The sequence below is a fragment of the Phyllostomus discolor genome, chromosome 14, assembly GCF_004126475.2.
Source record: "Phyllostomus discolor isolate MPI-MPIP mPhyDis1 chromosome 14, mPhyDis1.pri.v3, whole genome shotgun sequence".
Classification (NCBI taxonomy): Eukaryota; Metazoa; Chordata; class Mammalia; order Chiroptera; family Phyllostomidae; genus Phyllostomus; species Phyllostomus discolor.
In genome coordinates, this window is record NC_040916.2 from 24738509 (window position 1) to 24757642 (window position 19134).

The following is a 19134-nucleotide window of genomic DNA, read 5'->3' on the forward strand; positions in this document are numbered from 1 at the left end:
TGAAATTCCCCTGAGACGGTGAGGCTCCCAGGAGGTGGCGGGATACAGTGCAAACGCTCCTGACCCAAAGTTTCTCCAGCTGATGCGTCCACCCCAGCGCCAAAGTCGAGGGCGAGTGGTGATTGTCACCGAGACGCCAAACCTCCTCGGGCCTGACACCCACCCTCCCCCCAAGCCCCTTGCCTGCCACCACTGAAGGTCACGGTCCTCTGGCCACCAGGGGTGGAGGCGAGCTCCGGGGTCCAGCCTTTGACGTCCTGCCCCCCCCCCCAACAACGCCCTCTGAGCCACAGCCCGGACCTGCCAACCTGCCTCCAGAGCGCGCTCTCCCTCTGCCCCGCGGCTCCTCTGTACCACGCAGCCCTGGACTCTGCCAAACCGCTGGGAGGAGACCGTCTGACGAATACCATTTAACAGAGAAACGACAGCTTTAGAGAAGTTTTTGTTCAAGCAAAACCGAGCAGGAAGTTCCGAGTTCCCACGTGCCTCTGCCCCGCCCTGTCGCACCCCGCCCCAGAGGGTGCACGTGCCGGCCGGGTGGATCTCCTCCGGCCGCTTCTCCCGACCCCACGGAGCCCTCCGGGGCCTCTGAGCCGCGGGCTTCCCACCACCTCCCCCGGCGCCGGGGCTGCTGGGTTTCGGCGGGAGAAGCGGTGCTGCAGGCGCGCCCACCCCGGTGCTTCCGCTCGCTCCGCACAGCGCCTCGCCCTCCCTCCGAGGTCCCGCGGGCCCTCCCACAGCCCCCGGGTGTCGGCGCTGCAGATGGAACCACACCCCCACCCCCCTTCGAGGAGATGAGCGGAGCCCGGACAGGTCGGTGGTGTCGGCAGGTGCAGGACTAACGGGGAGCCAGAGGCTAAGACACCTGCACTTCCCGGAAGCCGTCTGCGTCCTCCTGGCTGCAGCTCGAATAATCCCTCCCCCTCGCCTTCGCCCACTCACAGCCTTCCCTCCTGGAGACGGGGGCCGCCCAGGGCCGGTGTCAGCCACTGACCAGCTGAAGAGGCGCTTCCTCTCCACACACAGCCCGCCGTCCCCTCCGCAGCCGGGCTCCCTGGGTGGGCAGCCGCTTTGGGAGGGGGTCCTGGTCTCCGGCCAGAGAAGGACGCTCTGCCCGGCTGCACCTGAGTCCTCGCGGCCCAGCGGGCGGGGCCGGGGGATGACAGGTAGGGAGCAGGCAGGGAGGGTGGTGGAGGCCCAGCTGCTGGAGCAGAGCCAGGCCGTCACCTGGGGGGCGGGGCCGCGGCAGGCGGCTTGCGCGGAGGAGGACGCTGGGGTGCAGGGAACCAGGGACGAGGAGGCGGGCGGTCCCCACTCCCAGCTGACCCTTCCTGGAGTCAGGGGACCGGGAGCCGGAGCCCACAGCACCGACAGCACCGGCTCGCGCTGCGGTGACCCGTGAGCACCCACCGGAAGCCTGACCCCCCCCCACAGGTAGGGAGGGCCCACACGCACTACGGGGACGACTGGAGGTGGAGGGAAAGGACTCTGGAGCGAGATGGGAAAGCTCTCCTGTGCGACTGTATCACACACAAGTCAGAAGAGGGAAGATTCCTAAATCTAGAAAAGAATAGACCGTCTTACGTTACAGAACAGGCGGGAAAACACGGGTCAGGGTAACAAGGCACCGGATACAAAGTCGAATTCGGGAGATCTTAAAACCACCAGCTTCTTTAATCAGAAAGCAACAAACATGCAAATGGCAAGTGTAGAAATTTATTGGAACCAACATTGTCGCTACACGAGCATTGCTCTCCAATGTCGATCCGGCTCCCCCGCCTGGAGGTGAGGGGTATTGCACTTCGAGGCTAGCACGGCTCACACAGGGCAACCAGGGCTGAAGACGCCTGCTGGGTTTGTCTGACACACTCGCCCAAGTTCATGCACACAGTCATTCCACACCAACGCCAGCTGTCCCCAAAAGGGAAGACTCCAAAAACCATAACCTTAAAATTGCACTGAAGCTCTGAAGAGGAAAAATATAATAATGTCTTGTACAAACGCCAGCACGCTGACGCGGCGCCGGCCGCTCCGGGCGCTCACCCCTCGTCCTCGTTGTCGTTCTCCTGGCCGGAGCCCTCCGACCGGTCGCCCTCCAGCCGGTCTGCAAAACATGGGGAGACGCTCGGAAGACGCGCTCGCAGGGCCACACCCCAGGTGCCCGTCACCCCGCACATCGCCACGTCGGGTCGGCTCCCCGAGGGGCGCGCCAGTCCCAGGCCAAGGGGCCGAGGGCCTGGACGCTCGCTTCAAGTGCAGGCTCCGCCCGGTCCATGGCGCGGCCTGGGGTAGGTCGCCGCCAGCCCGCCCGGTGGGGGGTCGGAGCCCAGCGAGGCTGGACCTGTGGCGTGGCCGGTCCGCACCCGGTGCCGGACAGGAGCTCCGCAAACACCCGTCACTGTCCCTACTGACCGCGAGGCAACACCGTGGGTGAGGACAGCTGACCTACGAACTCAGTGGGCAGTGATGCACACGCGCAGTGAGCACACCCTGTTTAGAAGGGACACTGGGACCCTGTTGTCTGCCCACAGACTGCTGAGTTCCCCCTTGAATGTTTGTTGGAACATCTGCAGCCTGTGCCCTCCGTGGCGCCGGACCTCCGTCTCTCCCTCAGAACAAAAGAGCGCTGGAGAGAACACGCAGGCGCCTGTTTCCGCCCTAGCACGCCACGTGTCTTCTCGTTTCTTTTCTGACTTGGAGCAAAGGGCCCACTAAGGGCACCGGCAATGGCACCGGGGCTCCTGCCAGGAGCCCCACTCGGGCAGGAAAGGCAGAGTGGCTGAAAGGTTTGGGCGAAAGCCACCTCCATCCCGCCACGCAGATCCCCAACCGAGGCACGTCCCCCCCAACAGGCGCCCCCAGGGGACGCGAGGGCCCTCACCAGCACGGATGTGGTTCAGTGAGGCCAGCATCCTCAGCATGAAGGAGGCGGGCACTGTGATGGTGTTCCGGGTCTCCTCCAGCATCAGCTCGTTGCGGGTGATGACCTGGGGGTGAGCGCGGCCGCACGTCAGAGGCCCGGGAGCGCCGTGCCGTCCCCTGCAGGCCGGGGGGGCCAGGCGAGAGCAGCCCCTCACCTCCACGCCCGCCGTCTGCGCCACGCCCCCTCCCGCCCAAGGCTTCCCGGTGCTGACGGTCACTCTCACGGGCACGAGAGGAGCGAGGCAGAGAACGCTCCTCCCTGGGGCAGGAAGACAGAGGCCCGCCCGGCTGCTGACACACCTGGGAACTCAACTTATCTTTACGTTGTGCCCGGACGTGTTTCCCCGACAGCAGAACCGAGGCCTTCGGCACGGGGATTTTAAACTGTCATCCCCAGGTCCCCGGGGGCCCCGACTGAGGCAAAGGGGCCTTGACATATGGCCTTTGGACATGAGCTACCAATGACCGGTGTCTTAAGAACAAGGACAGGACTCAGTGAATCCCCGAGACACCAGGGCTCCATGGCATGACCACGGGCAAAGGGGCAAGGGCAGCGAGCAGCAGAGCACGAGGGGGGAGGGGCAGGGAAGCCTGAGCGAAGACGCGGGCAAATCCATGGGCTGCCCCGGGGAAGGACGGCACGGCTGCCGCCCACTGGGTCCCTGCAGGGCCCTGGCCATCTGTCCCCGACAAGCTTCTCGTCCGCCCGAGCGCCTCTCGCACACACACGGCCGGTCTCCGCGCACGGGCGTTTCCGGAACCTCCACACAACACGGAACACGCCTGCCCTTGTGTCTCGAGGGCTCCCTGGCGCCCTGTCTGCCCGTGAACGCAGTCCTGGGGACTTCCACGTCCTTGTGGGGGACGTCCCCGCCCCGTCCCCTCCATCCTGAGCACAGCTGTCCCTCCCCGCACGTAGGCTCCCACAGCTAGGCCTGCACACGCTGGGCGGACGTCTCGGTCACCGACCGTGCGCGTGCCAGCTGGCCGGGTGGCATCTGCCTTTCCCCTCGCATGAGCCCTGGGCGCAGGGTGTGCCTGGAACCCACGTGCCCGGCGCTGTGGGCCGGTGCCTGCCACAGGAGCGGACGCCGCGTGGGGCCTGAGCTCCGCTGTCCGCCCCGCTCTGAAGGGCTCCGCCTGACTCTCCACGCCCCGACCTTCTGAGCTCCGGGCCCTCGGGATTCGCCCATTCAGAGGGCCAGCAGCCCCGAGCTGCACTGGCCTCCCCTCCCCCAGGAGCTCAGTGGTCGGCAGCCCATTAACACAGTGGACACCTGTTAGCACGAGAAACCACCCACGGAGGCCCACGGGTGAAAAGCCTGGCCACAGGAGAGGCCGGCCGTCCATTTCCCTATTCCGACCCACAGAAGCCCTGGCACCTCCCAGGGCTCGGCCGGAAACCCGCGGGCTCAGACAGGAAGTGGAGGGAGCCTCAGAGCACCAGGACCAAGGAGAGGGTCCCCTCATCTGTCCTGCCGCCCACGGGCTTCGGGGCCGGGGGACGGCGTGGAAAACTGCAGGGCCCGGCACAAACACCGCCCCGGTTCACGCGCCGGTGAGCCGGACCCCGTCCGTCATCACAAAGTCACAGGGGTGTGACTCTGGGACATAACGCCGACTCAAGCACGCCACATGACATTTCGGGTGGCACGTCCAAAGTGCTGTCCATCTCGTGCGAGACACTCCGTCCCCGACCCACCCCACCCACTCGGGCGTTCCTTCTGCCGGACCCTGGGTGTCCTCAAAGGGACAGAGCGTTTTTTTAAAGATCCTCTGTTGTGACAGTACAGAGCCAACCTGTTTTCCTCAAACTACAAAACAATCTGGTATTACTGATGCCCAGCCTTTGAATTAGCAAAACACGAGTTTGATTTTAACCTCCAGTGCGGGAGGCACGTTTTGATCTCCAGTTTTACTTTCCAGCCGGCCTCCTGAGCGGCAGGGCCTCGCCGGGGCGCCCTCCACGGAGCAGCCGCCCCGAAGCCGCCCGGGAGAGCCTGTGGGGACAACGCAGAGGGGCCCCCACCCGACACGTGTGACCCGCAGCTTACCTCGTCAGCGAGTTTGCGGTTGAAAATCCTCGACTCCTCCAGCGGGGACCAGATCTTTATGTCGTAGTCGATGCCAGACGAGGCCAGAACTGGAAAGGAGACGCACGGTCACCCTGAACTCAGAACACGCGCCACATCTCCAAGGTGTGCACACGTGTGCACGTGTGTGTGCACAGACATGCATGTTCACACGGTGCATGGCAGGGCCCCCAGTGCGTCATGTCACTTCACGGTGACCCTGACCAGATGCCGCAGGCACGGAAGTCTTGACTGGAGCAACCCTCTCGTGGTAAAATTGGCTCTGAGTACACTGTTCGCTTCACATCGCCGAACCTATCCACGGGTCCAGCGGGGACCTACTGTGTGTGCCTGTGCCGTGAGGGTGGACTGAAGTGGAAACTGTGCTGGTACACCTGGTGACCGAGAACACTATTCTGGGGATTTCCTAAAAGCGACCCTGGGACACAAGTTTACGACCATCTCGAAGGACTCAGAGTTCCTTCGTGCTCACCGCTGCTTTAGGAGAAACGAGGGCAGGCTCCAGCGGAAGGCGAGCGCCAGCCCACGCGCCCCCGGAAGTGCCATCCGGATGAGCAGGGAGGCGCTCGCCGGCTTAGGGGAAGTGTCGGGGGACACTCTCTCTGGCCGACCGCCCCACGCTTCCCACCCACAGCGGCCGTGCTTGTTCCAAACCCAGCAGAGCCGTGACTGAGCCGGCGGCTGCCCACCAGGGTGGCCCGGGTGATCCCGTGCCGGCCACAGCGCCAGCGAGCCGGTGCGCCCCTCTCCTGACTTCCGGCCCTGACCCCGTGCGGCCCTTACTCGGGTCGAACGGGTGCGGCTGCAGGCAGTTCACCACGTGGTTGTCGGCCTCCAGCAGCATCAGGTGCTCGGCGGTGTGCCGGTCCCAGATGAAGATGTGGCCGCAGTCGGACCCGCTCATCACGAAGTTCGAGCCCCAGAAATTGGCTTCTTTTATCTGAGGGGTCACACAGAGGAAAGTACAAGGAAGTTCAAATCGAAGTTATTTAAATAAACATTTATTCTAAATATGTTATTCTAAACACGTGTTACTGGCTTAAAAAGTAGGAACCAAGGAGCTTCCTCGTCTCCTAGTATCCTCAGGGCTCTGCTGGCGGGGACACGGCTCGCAGCAGGCGCAGGTCCCTGGCGAGCACGGGGTGCTCTTTTGTTCCGTGCTGTCGCGTTCGCGTGTCTGAAACGGTTCTGAGCACACACAGCAGGTGCCAAGTTACTAACTGCTGAATGAATGCCGGGGACTTCGGGGCGTCTGACAGTGTCACGGGGAGCCCCGGTCTCGCTCTCAGCCGCCTGAAGCCCCCACGGCCGAGGAGGAAAGCTGCAGGCGCGCCGGCTTCCCTGAGGCAACCACACGGGGCGGCGGACCGGAGTGGCCGTGATGGCGTCCTCCGGGGGGCGCGTGCACACGACCCTCCAAGTCTGCGGACCTCAGAGCCGCTGTTTGTCGGTCACGACCTCTGCGGCGGCTACTTTGCCCTTTTTTTGGCAAAGCAAAAAAGGGGGCCAGTTTTGTTGTTACTTGGAGCTGTTACTTTATTTACTCGTCTTCTTTTCATGTCACTCCAGCCCCTAATCATTTTCCTCCAAAATTTTAACCAGCAAAATGCAAGAAATGTAAACTGGTTACTTGCCGTAACAACAGTATTCTTTCTCGAATGATTAAATTGCTACTGCCAGTGAGTATTCTATAGAGAGCTCGCTATTTCTCTACCCTCGCGTACCTGTTTACCTAACCTTGAGGAAGGCAGGGGACACCGGCTCTGGGGACATGCTGGGCACTCAGTGACTGCTGGAGGACTGCACTCGGTAGATGTGAGTGCTTCAGAGTGACAGGCACGGTGCACCCATCATCCCGCTGGGTCCCCTCGCACACAGGCAACACGGCGCTGGGCGTGCGGACCGGTGGGCTGTCAGACCTGGAGGGGCCTTACGCGCCGTGGGGTCCGCTCTGGGTACTGCACTGCGAGGAGCCGGCGCCTAGAGAGGGCGGGACGCGGCCGGACCCCGCTGGCCCGTCTCCACGGGCGAGGAGAGCACCCCGGCTGTGCTCCCCCGTGAGTCTGGGCTTCGCGCCGTCAAATCTTAAACATGGACGCCAGTCTAATTTCTGCGCACAGGCGTGAGATTCTGATTTTTTTAAAAAAAGAAAGCCGTATTCTTATACATAACTTAGTAAGATAAGGCCGCATATCGAGATGACACGTAACTCTGAAACACTGTCACAAGTGCATTATTAACTAACTACAACGTTCGGGCGGCCCTCCGTCCCGTTCCTCTTTCCTCTCCAGAAAGAACCAGAGCTGCTGTGACTTCCAACCACCTGCCGGCAGGTGCACAGCAAGTGTGAGAGGGCAAACGAGAAGCACTGGTCGCTCGCACAAGCTGGAATGTTGAAAATCCCACTCTAGTCCCTGTAAAAACCAGTGGTCTTCCTGCTCCCTCACAGGACTCAAGAACCGCGTCTGGGTCAAGGGACAGCTGTGGAGGCGCCACAGGGTAATGCTGGGACCACACTGTCAACCCAGGAGCGAGACGGTTACACAAAAACACTGGCAGGGTGAAACCGCGCCCGCCCTCCGCAAAGAGTGCCGAGGGCCCGGGTACCATTGTCCTGGAGTTGCGGTGGCCCTTATACACCATCTTCACCAGCGGCCTTCTGATGTTCAGAGTGTCCAGCTCTTCCATCTCCTTCCTCTCTTTCCTCCGCCGGAAGAACTCCTGAATGCGGGCAACAGCAGAGCGTCTGTGAATTCCACATGCAAAGAAAAAACACAAACAAGTGAACGCCACTCACGGGCCACCTCGGAATGAAACGATGCACGTTCAAGTCAGAGGTCTAGGAGCCAGTTCAAGTGCACGTGGTCTCGGTGGGGCACCCCCCGGCAGCAGCCCAAGGCGGACACAGCAGTGGGGCCCCGTGGGACTAGTCGAGTTACGAGAACACCCTGTTTTAGTGAGGGGGTCACGGAGAGATCCGCTGCCGGTGCGGACAGTGGGGGGCGGCATGCGGCACGCCGAGTTCCAAAGGGCGGTGCGGTGACACCGTGCGTGGTCCAGACAGACTCGCGTGCAGGCTGCCGCAGATAAAACAGGCCCCAGCCAATGCCGTCCCTCCTCCTCTCCACGCCAGGAAATGGAAAGGCATACGGAGAAGCCGAAGGAAATGGAGGGTGACGTGTACGAGCAGTGGATAAACTTGTTTTGAGATTTTTGCTTAAAGGTGTCCCCGGCACAGGGCAGAGGAGTCGGGAGCAGGGGACGAAGCACTACGAACGTGCAGTGGACGACGGCCTTCCCAGAGGGCCCGCTCTGCACGGGCTCCCGCCGGGGAGCAGCCCGGCGCGGCGAGGCAGAGTGGGGGGCCGAGGGGGAAGGAGGGGGCTCTGTTCAGACCGCTGTGCTTACTGGCAGACACTTGTCCCACCCCACGAGAGCGCGCAATGAGTCTGCTAGCTCGAAGATTTAAAACACTGCATTCTGACATACATAAGTAAAAAATCCAAAATACACAAAAAGTCTATAAATCAGTAAGAAAAACGGACACTGTAACAGGAAATCGCAGGTAGAAGACTCACGTTCTTCTACACGTGAGCAGGAAAGGTACGGAAGAAACGGACAGTTAGTGGTTACACAGGAGGGTGCCCGGCCGCACGGACGAGGAGACACATCACGGCTGCACACAGAGTAGAGAGCGCGCCCTCTCCCGGCAAAGTTCTCGTCGTCCAGCTGGGGGTGGGGGGGCAGCAGCGAAGGGGACAGAGGCGGGAAGGAGCCCGCACTCCGCTGCGGTAAGGCACTCGCACCCCATGAAGCTGCGCGGCGCTTTGCAAGGGGACTCGGGTGAGCTGTAAGCGTACAGTGCAAACTCTTGGGCAATCACTGAAATAAGTAAAAAAAAAAAAGTATAATTCCTACACCAAGAAGGGAGGAAAAATGGACTCATGAAATGCTGAATTAAAACCACAAAAGGTAGAAAGTGAGTGGAAGACAAAAAAAAATAGGATTAAGGAACAAGGGCAGGAAAAAACCGCCTTATCTTTGGAAGCTCCCCCAGACAACCCCTCTGTAAGAAAGCAGTAACCGAGGCGGAGAGGGCGGGTCTCCTCTCATTGGCTCTAAGGGGGACCAGGGGCAGGGGGCGGGGTCAGGACCGCTTCTCCTGCTTCCCCCGTGGGTCAGTTCGCGACAGCCCCCACGCCAGCGGTCTGCCTTTGCTGGGCCCGCTTAGGGCAGCGCGGCGTTTTCCAGCTGGGGTCTTCAGTGCAAGAGCGGAAACTCGCTTGGGGCACTTGGAATAACAGGTGTAAATAAACCAGAAAACCAAGAAGTCCTGAAACAAATTCCATTTTTCTGTCCTTTAACTAGAAAGCGGTGACTGGTAGTAGACCGATTTGCAGAAAGTTACTTCAAACACACCTTAACGTTAAAACAGCCTGAGAACCGCCAGCACAAAAGCAAAAATAACCTGGAGACGTTTACATGGGAATTGTCATGGGAACGGGCCCTCCAAGGGACGCTTCTGCAGCCACTGCCGGTTCGGGCTTGCTTCCTCCTTCCTGTGCTCCCCGGGGCGGGGGCCCCCACAGCGGCATTCCGGGCGCTTGCTCGGGGCTGTGCCCTTCATTCCGCTTTGTTTCAGAAACGAGCAGCAAGTAACAGACTCGCGCCACCAGAACCAGGTCCCAGGCCAGTTCTGGCCGTGCACCGGGATTCGCACAGGTAAAACGGGACTGAGGGTCACCTGAACATTGTAGTTAATTAATAATGTGCCCATTACTGGTCTCCAGGTGACAGTGTTTCAGAGTTGTGTGTCATCTTGATATGAGGCCTTATTAAGTTATTTATGAAAATATGGCTTTCTTTTGAAAAAATCAGAATCTTACACCTGTGCAGAGAATTAGACTGGAGTTCGTTTTTAATCACTGATCTCAAGGAAAAGGAGTGTATTTGAGGAACAGCAAAAAGGTGCTGTCATCCCACTCAAGTTTAAAAAACCCCCCAAAACCGTAAGTTGCATTCTTCAACCAAGTATCCAAAGCAAGGGACCATCATCTAAAGCACATCACTTCGGGTCGTGGCTGCTTCTTCGTGTGACACTCGCGTGCACACTGGTCACACACGCACACAGGAAGCTGATCTCGGCCCAGTCCCATGCACGCACGCATGCAGCTAGCGACGGTTTGCGCCAAGCGACCCGCTTGGCAACGCCGAGCGCTCAAGAGTTCGGTCGGCCCCGGGGAGTAGTAACTGTTAATGGGAAAGGCGGTTGGTTAGCTGTGGGGAACAGCGCCTGGCAAAGTCATCATCAGGAATCAAAGACAACAACAAGGAGGAAGGAGCACACTGAATTACCTCTTTATCCTATCACCTACTGTGGTTCCTCTGACATTAAATCTAGTGAAGGGAACACAACACAGTCACTCACAGACGCCACGGACCCAGGCACCGAGCGCCGCCTCACCCCACCGCCGGCCAGCAGCACCCCGCGGCCCTCTGCGCTCCGGGGTGTGGTGAGGGGGTGCCGTTCAACCGAGTGTGGGGGGAGACGGGGGAGACGGGAGCGCGCACTGAAGACAGGTTAGAAGGAAGACCTGCCACTGAACACCCTTCATCGTTTCTGAAACGCGTGCTGGGGTGGCGCTGGTTCATGGGGCCACACGGGCTTGCAGCGTGCGGTGCGACTGAGCGTCGCCTGCGTGGGGCGCCCACCGCCCAGGCCAGAGCCAAGTCCCTTTCTCTCCCCTTCATCTCCCCCCACGTCCCCCTGCCCCTTGAAGAGGTCAGGACGTCACAGGGTTACAGAGCGGAGGCACCTGCAGGGAGGGACTCGGGTCCACACAGCCCACGGGGCCCCAGGCTGAGCTCTCCTTGGGGAGCAACTCTCCGAGCCCCAGCTGACCCCCTGCCCCACCCAGAAGACTGCATGACAGGCAAGCGGCAATCACAGAGCTGCTGACACCCCAGGGGCCCGTCCCTTCTTTGGCTGGCTGTCTTCCTCTGCACCCCTCTCTATAATGAAGAACGAACGCGAAGTGTTCAGAAACTCTGACACGGTGGCTGTGATGGCGACTGAACAGATGGTGGCCGATTCGCAGCACATGAAGAACCTGGGCTTCAGAGGAGGCAAACCGAACCCAATTTCCACGCAAATAAACACTTTTCAAAAGTCGTTAACAGGCAATATGGGCTTATATCTTGAATCTTTGAGCCCCTGACCATCTGCCCCCGAACGCTCTGCCCGCCTGGTTCGGCGCCTGGGTTTCTGGGGTCCGGGGGGCCGGCAGAGGCCAGGCTGGAGGCAGACCCAAACCCTAGGAGAATCCCTCCCAGACGTAAACCACCCAAATGCTGTGAAGACGACAGAGAACTGACACAGCGCAACAGAAAGACAGTTCCTGTAACAGCCTGACTCCAAAGCAGGGATACTATAACCTCAGGAGGCTCTGGGCTCTCTGAGACCCACTCTTTCCCCAAGTCCCCCTTTTTCAATGGTGTTACACCGCTGTGCTCAAAAACAAAACCAACACCACCCCTCGCCTTAGGTCCAGCGTGCACAAGACCCTGCCCAGCCCCTCGGTTTCCGCGGACACCAGGCAGGACCGACCGGTGTGAGAGGGTCGTGATTAGCCTGGACAGGAGACACCAAAGAATTACGATTTTCTGCCAGTGTCTGCTACCTACTAAAAATACAACTTCTCACTGAAACAAATCTGAAAAGTGACACGGTACATTTTGTTGAAAAGCGGACACTCAGTTTCACTCTCGGCTATGACCTTCGTACCATTTCTGTCACGTCGGCACAGGAAAAACAAGGCGTGCGTCCGCCTGGACAGCAGCCGGCGGAGGCTGCACACACGTGCGGGTGCCAGCCCTGTGCCCTGGAAACCGCCCACCTGAGCTCCGAGATGCGGGACACGCGGTCACCTCGCGTGCAGGCCCCAGTGGTGGCGGGTGCTGCCGGACGCCCCCTGGGGCGGAGAGAAGGGGAGCCGAGTGCTCCTGCTCTGAAACACGTGCCAAGGACGCGGAGGACCACCGTGTGCGGGCGGGGCAAAGACGCGCGGCTGACCTCCGAGTGCAAACCCAGGGAAGGGGGCGCCCCTCCGGCAGTAAACGGTGCTGCTGCAGAGCGAACACGGCCACCGCTACGGGAAGACCGTCCTTCGACGGTGACGGTGACGGACTGTGGCTTCGCCGAACTGCAGGCTGTTCGCTTCCCCAGCTGCTGCAGGTGAGGCCAATGCGCGAGCAGCCACGGGGCGTCCGGGAGGGTCAACGCAGCCGTCACCTACTTCGCACCTCCCACGTGACGCCAGGCCGGGACTGACCGACTGGCAGATTCCTAAAGAGCTCAGATGATCCAAGTGACCTCCGCCCCGTTTTACAAAGAAGGGCGCTGAGGCGTGGACGAGAACATGGAGCTGGGAAGAGGGGAGCCAGGACTGCGACCGCGCCAGGGCGCCGTGACCCCTGCACGCCGGCCGCCGTCCCTCCCGCGGGAAGGCCGCCCGTCCCCTGGGGCTCCGCCCGCGGCGCCCCACTGAGCGCAGGGAGAGGGGAAGTGCTCCTTCTCTCCGTGTGAGCCAGAACTTCATCTTTTAATTCTTTAGAATACATATATAATCTGTATTGTATTTTTCCATTACCATTTAGTCCCCTCAAGCACTAAGCGCCCCCCGCCCCCAGCAACCACCACACTGCTGTCCGCGTCCAAGGGTCCTTCCTCCTGGTTTGAGCTGGGGTTTGAAAGGGAGGATGGGAGTCTCTGAGAGGGGGCGGAGCTTGCGCGAGGCCTGGTGGCACGGACTGTAGAAACAGGTTTTGGAAGTATGGAATGCAATGCACTTTCAAAAACTTACTTTATCTACTAAAAATAAAGTATGTCCTGTGATCATATAAAATGAAAGCTGGGAAAAGTGTATGACCACGTTAGCAACTCAGTTCTTCACTGTGGTTATATTTGTTATTCGGTATAACTTTTCACTTTCTAAATTGAGTTACTCAAGTTCAGCAGAAATCAAAGAAGAATATCGTGTTCTCAGAACGAGAACTACTACCACACTGCCCTGATCCGGGGTCAACAGAAAAGCAAAAACACCGGACAGTAAAGATCTCCAAGAACCTGACGAAGGCCAGGGCGCGCACAGAGCGGTGTCACAGCGAACTCCAGCCCCGGCCCCATGAACACCCGGGGGCGCCCCCCCACTCCCCCCCCACCTGCGGGCTGAGCAGGGGCCTCGGCATGGGGGAAACAGCCCTGAGGCTCGACTCCCCGCTCCCCGCTCGCTGCACACTGCGCCCAAAGGCCCGACGCCGCCCGTGGGTGACCTCCGGTCCGGAGAGCTCTCCGAGTTCCCACGACCGAGGCGAGGCGCCCTAGAGGAAGCCGAGGTCCCAAAGGGAGGGGCTCCTTTACCTGACTCCGGAGAAAGCCTCGAGAATTACATTTTTACGGTCCGTGTTCGTGGAAACTGTGCTCACCTATCCCCGGGTCCTGCTCGGTACCGGGCCCCTGGGATCAGGACCGGGTCGTCGTCACTGTCGTCTGTGTCCTGCAGAGCAGCGTCCGCGGCCGAGGCCTCCTCGGGGAGTGCGGGCCCCACGGCCGCCGCCCGGCACAGAGGCTCGGGGCTGGGGCTGCGGCGCCGGGCGGCGGCCTCAGCGGCTCCGTCGGGCGCTGCCGGCCCTTGGCCCGTCTCAGACGAAGCGGAAGCGGCGTCTTCCGGAGCCCCAGCCAGACTCTCGGGGTCCACATCGCCCCTCTCGCCTGCGCCGGGGTCCGCGGGCTCAGGTGAGCGCCGGTCGGACGGTGCTGTGAGAACAGAGTTGGCCCGGGGTCAGCGCATCTAACTGCGCGGCAGACACGGGCCGCCTCTGACGCCCGGTCCTGCTTCCCTCCGCGGAGAGCAGAGCCCGCAGCAGCAGCACGCCCGCCGGGAGGTGACCGCACCCCGCTGACCGTGCCCACCCCCGCAGGCAGAGAGGAACGCGGCAGCCGAGGGCTCCCCGCCCCCCCCCGCCCCCCCCACGCAGCAGCAGCTGCCCAGGGAGGCAGCGACTCACCCCTGCCCGCCCGGCTCTGCGCTGCGGTTTCCACAGACGCACCTTCCTGCCGCGCTGCCCCGTCCTCCGAGGGCTCTTCAGCAGCTCCTGGGAAACAGACCAAACAACCGTGAAATACAATTTTTTCAGAAAAACAGCCACCAACTTAATACTCCAGCTTTCTCATGTGCAACTCTTACCCCTCTGGGCATCACAGAGACCGCCACTGGGATAAAGCTGCCCTTGGTAGGACGCCAGTCCCGAGGCCCGCAGCAGCCGGGACGGACAGACAGACACCCCCGGGGAGCGAGTGCCCGCCCTCCCCCAAGCCCCAGCCTTCCGGGCACTGGCTCCGCGTGACAATCTCTGGTGTGTGTGTGGCACACGAGGCCTCACAGCGGACACACTTGATCTTGCTTGTTCTCTGAACTTCACAGAGTCTACACGTGAAACAGCCTTCTCGGGCCCCTGGAGCACGCATGTGGTATCATCTGAACCACCACGGACAGGCAGGAAAGCTGGGCCTACTCTAAATTCGGTTTTGTTCCCTGAAAAGACTTAATGCTGGGGCTTTGCTCCACGACCCTGGGGGACCAGTGCTCTGCGCCTGACTGACATCTGCTTACTTCAGTGGACAGCTGTCTGGCACGGTTAATTCTTCAACTGTCACACTGAAGTACCTACTCATTGCTTTACAACAGAATTCGTCTATCCCTTCATTCATCAAGCATTTATGGAGATCTACTCTGTTTCAGGCTCTTTCATACAATGGTCACGTCAGAACATTCTAGAAGAAGGTCCTGAAAAGTCCCCTGTCAGAGAGAGGGTCCAGCCAGAGCCCGGTCAGCTGGAGCCCCTTCCTCCTTTCCCTCCACCAGCCCCCAGGCCCCACAGACACGCAGGCGGACACTCGGAACCCCACTGCAGACGGGCACTGACGGTGCGCCCATCGCTGGTGTGGCGGCCACGTCCCCTGGCCACTGTGTCCGAAGGCGGGCCTGGGGGGCACTGTGACGCCCGTCTGCAACGCTGACAGCCCCACCCGCTGCGCCTGTTACTGTTTATCAGTAGCGACAGCCAGACTAGGGGCAAAGGGATTCGTTTAAAGCAAGAAACCAGAGGGCACCACTGAGGGCGCCGGTGAGCGGGGGGACGCCCTGCACTGGGCCGTGTGATGACAAAGCCCGGCCGCAGCTTACCTGCCTCGCCGTCTCCCGCTGCAGGCGGCTCTGAGCTCTGGGGGACCGGGGCCCCCTCCGGCCCCTCGGGCTTGCCGTGGGTCCCGCTCCCTCTGGAGCTGGAGGAGGTGCTGCTCCTGTCACCAAAACAAGGCAAGTGGCCCCCCAGGGAGTTACTAAGAGTGAGCCCGTAAGGTCACTTTTATATTTAACAACTACAGAAGTAGTTCCAAACATTCAGGCTACAAACAAAATGTAGGACTCCTTATTTTAACAGCAGCTACAGAACATCACTTTTAACAACCAAGGGGGTGCTTCTAACCCCCTTCAATCTTCAAACGGAGACTTAAAAACACAGAAGGGCCACTTCTGCACCGTCTCCGTGCTTCCGCGGCTGTCTGTGCATTTCTGCACACGCCTCCCTTGGGCTGTACAGCAGCGCCACGGTCTCCCTTCTCCTCCGCACCCGGCCGATTCGCCCCGTCCAAAGCCCCAAGGGTCCCCCTGCTTTGGGTCGGATGCCCTGTTTGGCCTCGGCTGTCCGGGGCTATTCTGAAGCAGGGCTGTGGAAAGGGCCTCGGCACGCCTCGGTCTCCGAGCCGTGCTCTGCGGACCACTCCCAGTTCTGGGCTGTCCCCCAAGCGTGGCGGGTGCCGGGCACCGCCACCTGCAGACGCCCAGGATGGCTTCTGGTTTAGTTTCGATGCCCACCTGCCGCCGGCCACAGGGAGCACCCTGGTGCGAGCAGAATGCCTGGCCAGTGTGAACCAACAGGTTCCGGTGCGTGTTCCGGGACACGCCACGGTGTCACAGGTTGTAAGGGGGGGATTGAGCGGGAAAGAAAACAGGAAAATGTGCAACACTCTGACCCAGATTAAAATCACATTCACAGGAATGCAAGTTTCTCAAATTTGGAATAAATGTGAACAAGAAAACGAAACTTCAGAGATAGGGTCACTTAAAGAAGAGCAATTATAGACAAACAGCAGTGACTCGGTGAAGTACAAATTATGAATTTTTTGGCCAAGGTTTTATTTAAAAAAAAAAACCCTTTTAGGCTAATCGCAAAAGTGAATCTGACTTTTAAAAAGGGCGCCCGTGCCAACGCGGCGTCCCGAGAGAGGGCGCCGCCGCACGGGGTCTGCGTGCGGGGAGGGGCGCCCGGCGGTGTCGGCTCGGAAAGGCAGGTGCCAGTGACCCTTTCGTGCTTTTCTGTAGATTCTACTTCTTTTTGGCCACTAACCTGCACTTCTTTTTAACCAGAAACAAACATATAGCCATTTTAGTAAAGAGAAACTAGCATGATCTATAAATCCTATTTCTTCCACTGAGAAAGCTATGGCACAGGCGTAAATAAATGCTCGGGTGTAACAGTTACGGGAATTAGAACACTGTGGCGCTGACACAGGAGCCGAGCCATTAGTTGGAGAGACAAAGTGACCGAGTAAATGTGTTTAGCGAGTGTTAATGTGGCATTGTCAGTCACAGAGAAGTGCGGAGACTGTCAGTAAATGGTCTCGGGACAGAGAACAGCCACAGATCAAAACTAAGCTATTAAGCTCTGCAGCACACTTTATGGCAAAAAAAGCTACAGAAGAATTAAACATATAATTTTTGACACAAAATCATAGAACTGTAAGAGGAAAACAAGAAAAAACTTCCCCCTAACCCTGGGAAGGAAAAGGCTTTTCGAAGCGTGGGCTCACAGGCTGTGACCATAAAGCGAAACCACCACAAAACTGAAAGACAGACAACAAGCTGGGAAAATATCTGCAAAGATGGGAGTTAAATGGCACCCCCCTCTCTTAACCCTGTAATAAACAGCGACCCCCCTAATCGGCACCAACAAGGTCAGCGCCGTGGTGGGGAGCTGCGCCGAGGGCCCGCGAGGCCACGTGAGAAAGAGGCGCCAGCAGCTGGAGGTCTGGGAGCCTCGGGCCTCGGCTGCTGAGAGCCGCGCCCCCTCCCGCACCGGCCCGCCAAGCCTACAGCCGCCTCCGAGGTGGGTTCTCGAGAACGCGCCGTCTTCGGGCGAGAAAACCGGGCCTTAGGCTCCACAGCTGTCGGGCTCGGGTCTGAGCTCTCAGGGGCTGCACTGCCTCACCGTCAGTCGCCAGAGGAACCGCGGCGGGGGCAGGGCACCGCGGGGGCAGGGACGGGAAACAGGGCGTCCTTTCCTGAACTTGTTAAGGCTGAGTGTCGAATCCTCTCCTGGTCGGGAAAAAACCTAATTACCTCCTTGATGAAGAAACAAGAAACCGGTGAATGGGAGAACGTAATTCACGGCCAGTTTCTCGAGAAGGAGAAGCGGTATGCAGAGGAGGAGTGGGACTACACACTCTTCTCTAAAAACGGTGCTCCCGTGAGGTTCTTTATGGGAAATCGGCCCCTTCGCTCCAGAATGGTGAGAAGAGACAAAAAGAGGAAGGGCGACAATCTTCCTCGAGCCTAAATCGCACATTAAGAGAAAGGGCCAGGAAACCCTGACTTTAAAAAGTAGAGGTCAGACACTCGGGCTCGTAAGGAAACCCTGCCGACCGCACCTGCACACACACATCCAGAACCCAGCCGCTTCTCACTCCGTCCCTTGCTCCCGACCTGGCCCAAGACAGCGCCACACCTGGCCTCACTAACACCGCAGCCTGCCACCTGATGCCCTGGCTCCTGCCCACGGCCTCTGTCTGCCCAGCCACCAGACAGATGTCCCTCGTCCTTCCAAACACACTCCTCGCTTCCTCAGCTGACCGCACCTGCCCCTGCTCCCTCCTTGGGGCACCCCGCTCCGGCTACACGGGACTGCCTCTCTCGCAGACCCTGGCACACCGCAGGCCTGCTACCGCACAGCCCACGCTGACTCTTTCTGCTCCTCCCCCAGCTGCGGCTGGGCACGCGAGGCCCCTCCTGCTCACCCTCCAGGGATGCTGCCCCTCCCCTGGGCCCTTGAGCCACCCTCCCCTGCCCCGCTGCCTTCCACAGCCCGTGGTGGTGCCTTCCACCCTACCCCACAGTTCACGTATTGATCACGTGTGCATCCGTCTCCCCTACCTAAATGTGAGCTCCTACTGGGCACAGACGCTTTGCCTGTTTTTTCACCGACTCACTCCCCGAGTCTACAAGTCTCTGAAACATGGAAGGCATTCCATATTTGGAAATGCTACTTAATCAAAGATTTTAGTGTAAAATACGTACACACATAAACACAAATGGAAGCCAGTGAACTGGAATACATAAATATTAATACGACCATGTATGATCAGATCAATTATATATTAATAAATATATAGCTGCATTATATATTATTTATACATATTATATATTATATCAACACAACATAATTGTATTAGTATATAATTATGTTAATATATTAATTATATAGCATAACTAATATATTGGTTATGAAGTTACTAATATGTATAGTATGTGATTATAGTACTGCATAATTGGTCATATTATATATTAGGAAAGGTCATATTATGTTTGTATTAGTTAATATTAACACAGCAATAGTAACACATTTAAATTAAAGATTTTGGAGGCAGTCTGAAGCGGAAGTCCATGAGACAGTGGGAAAGAATGTAAGAAGCCCCCATAACTTGAATTTTTTAGAAAGTAAGATTTAAGTAGATTAATGACCAAACAATAAAACCAGAAACATCATTAGAGAACCTATACAACCATTAAATAAACAGAGACAAGTGTCATTTTAAAATCAAATATACAAGTTAAAAAGACAGGAGCACGCTGGGCATCGGCCCAGAGACGGCAAGAGCGTGCTGTGTCATGGGCTGCCGCTGACAGGTGATGCCACAAGGCCCTTTAGAAACAATTCGGCAGTGTCTCTGACCTAGATACAGTTCGCTGCTGGAAATACACCTCCAGGCAATAACCTCAGAGGC

General features: G+C 58.8%; 1 protein-coding gene across 3 annotated transcripts in view; it reads right to left on the reverse strand.

The window, feature by feature from the left end:
• Positions 1-1648: 1648 nt before the first annotated feature.
• Positions 1649-19134, reverse strand: part of DCAF6 (DDB1 and CUL4 associated factor 6) — a 60702-nt gene continuing 43216 nt past the window's right edge. For 2 of the 3 annotated variants that reach the window (XM_036015746.1, XM_036015747.1), the window contains 8 exons: positions 15260-15375; positions 14082-14168; positions 13500-13830; positions 7623-7761; positions 5799-5955; positions 4977-5065; positions 2882-2987; positions 1649-2104 (listed from right to left, as the gene is read on the reverse strand). In XM_036015746.1, the coding sequence (XP_035871639.1) occupies positions 2040-2104; positions 2882-2987; positions 4977-5065; positions 5799-5955; positions 7623-7761; positions 13500-13830; positions 14082-14168; positions 15260-15375 (1090 nt within the window). In that variant the 3' untranslated portion in view covers positions 1649-2039. Of the gene's footprint in view, positions 2105-2881; positions 2988-4976; positions 5066-5798; positions 5956-7622; positions 7762-10370; positions 10413-13499; positions 13831-14081; positions 14169-15259; positions 15376-19134 lie in introns of all 3 variants that reach the window. The other variant, XM_036015748.1, reaches the window with a different exon arrangement.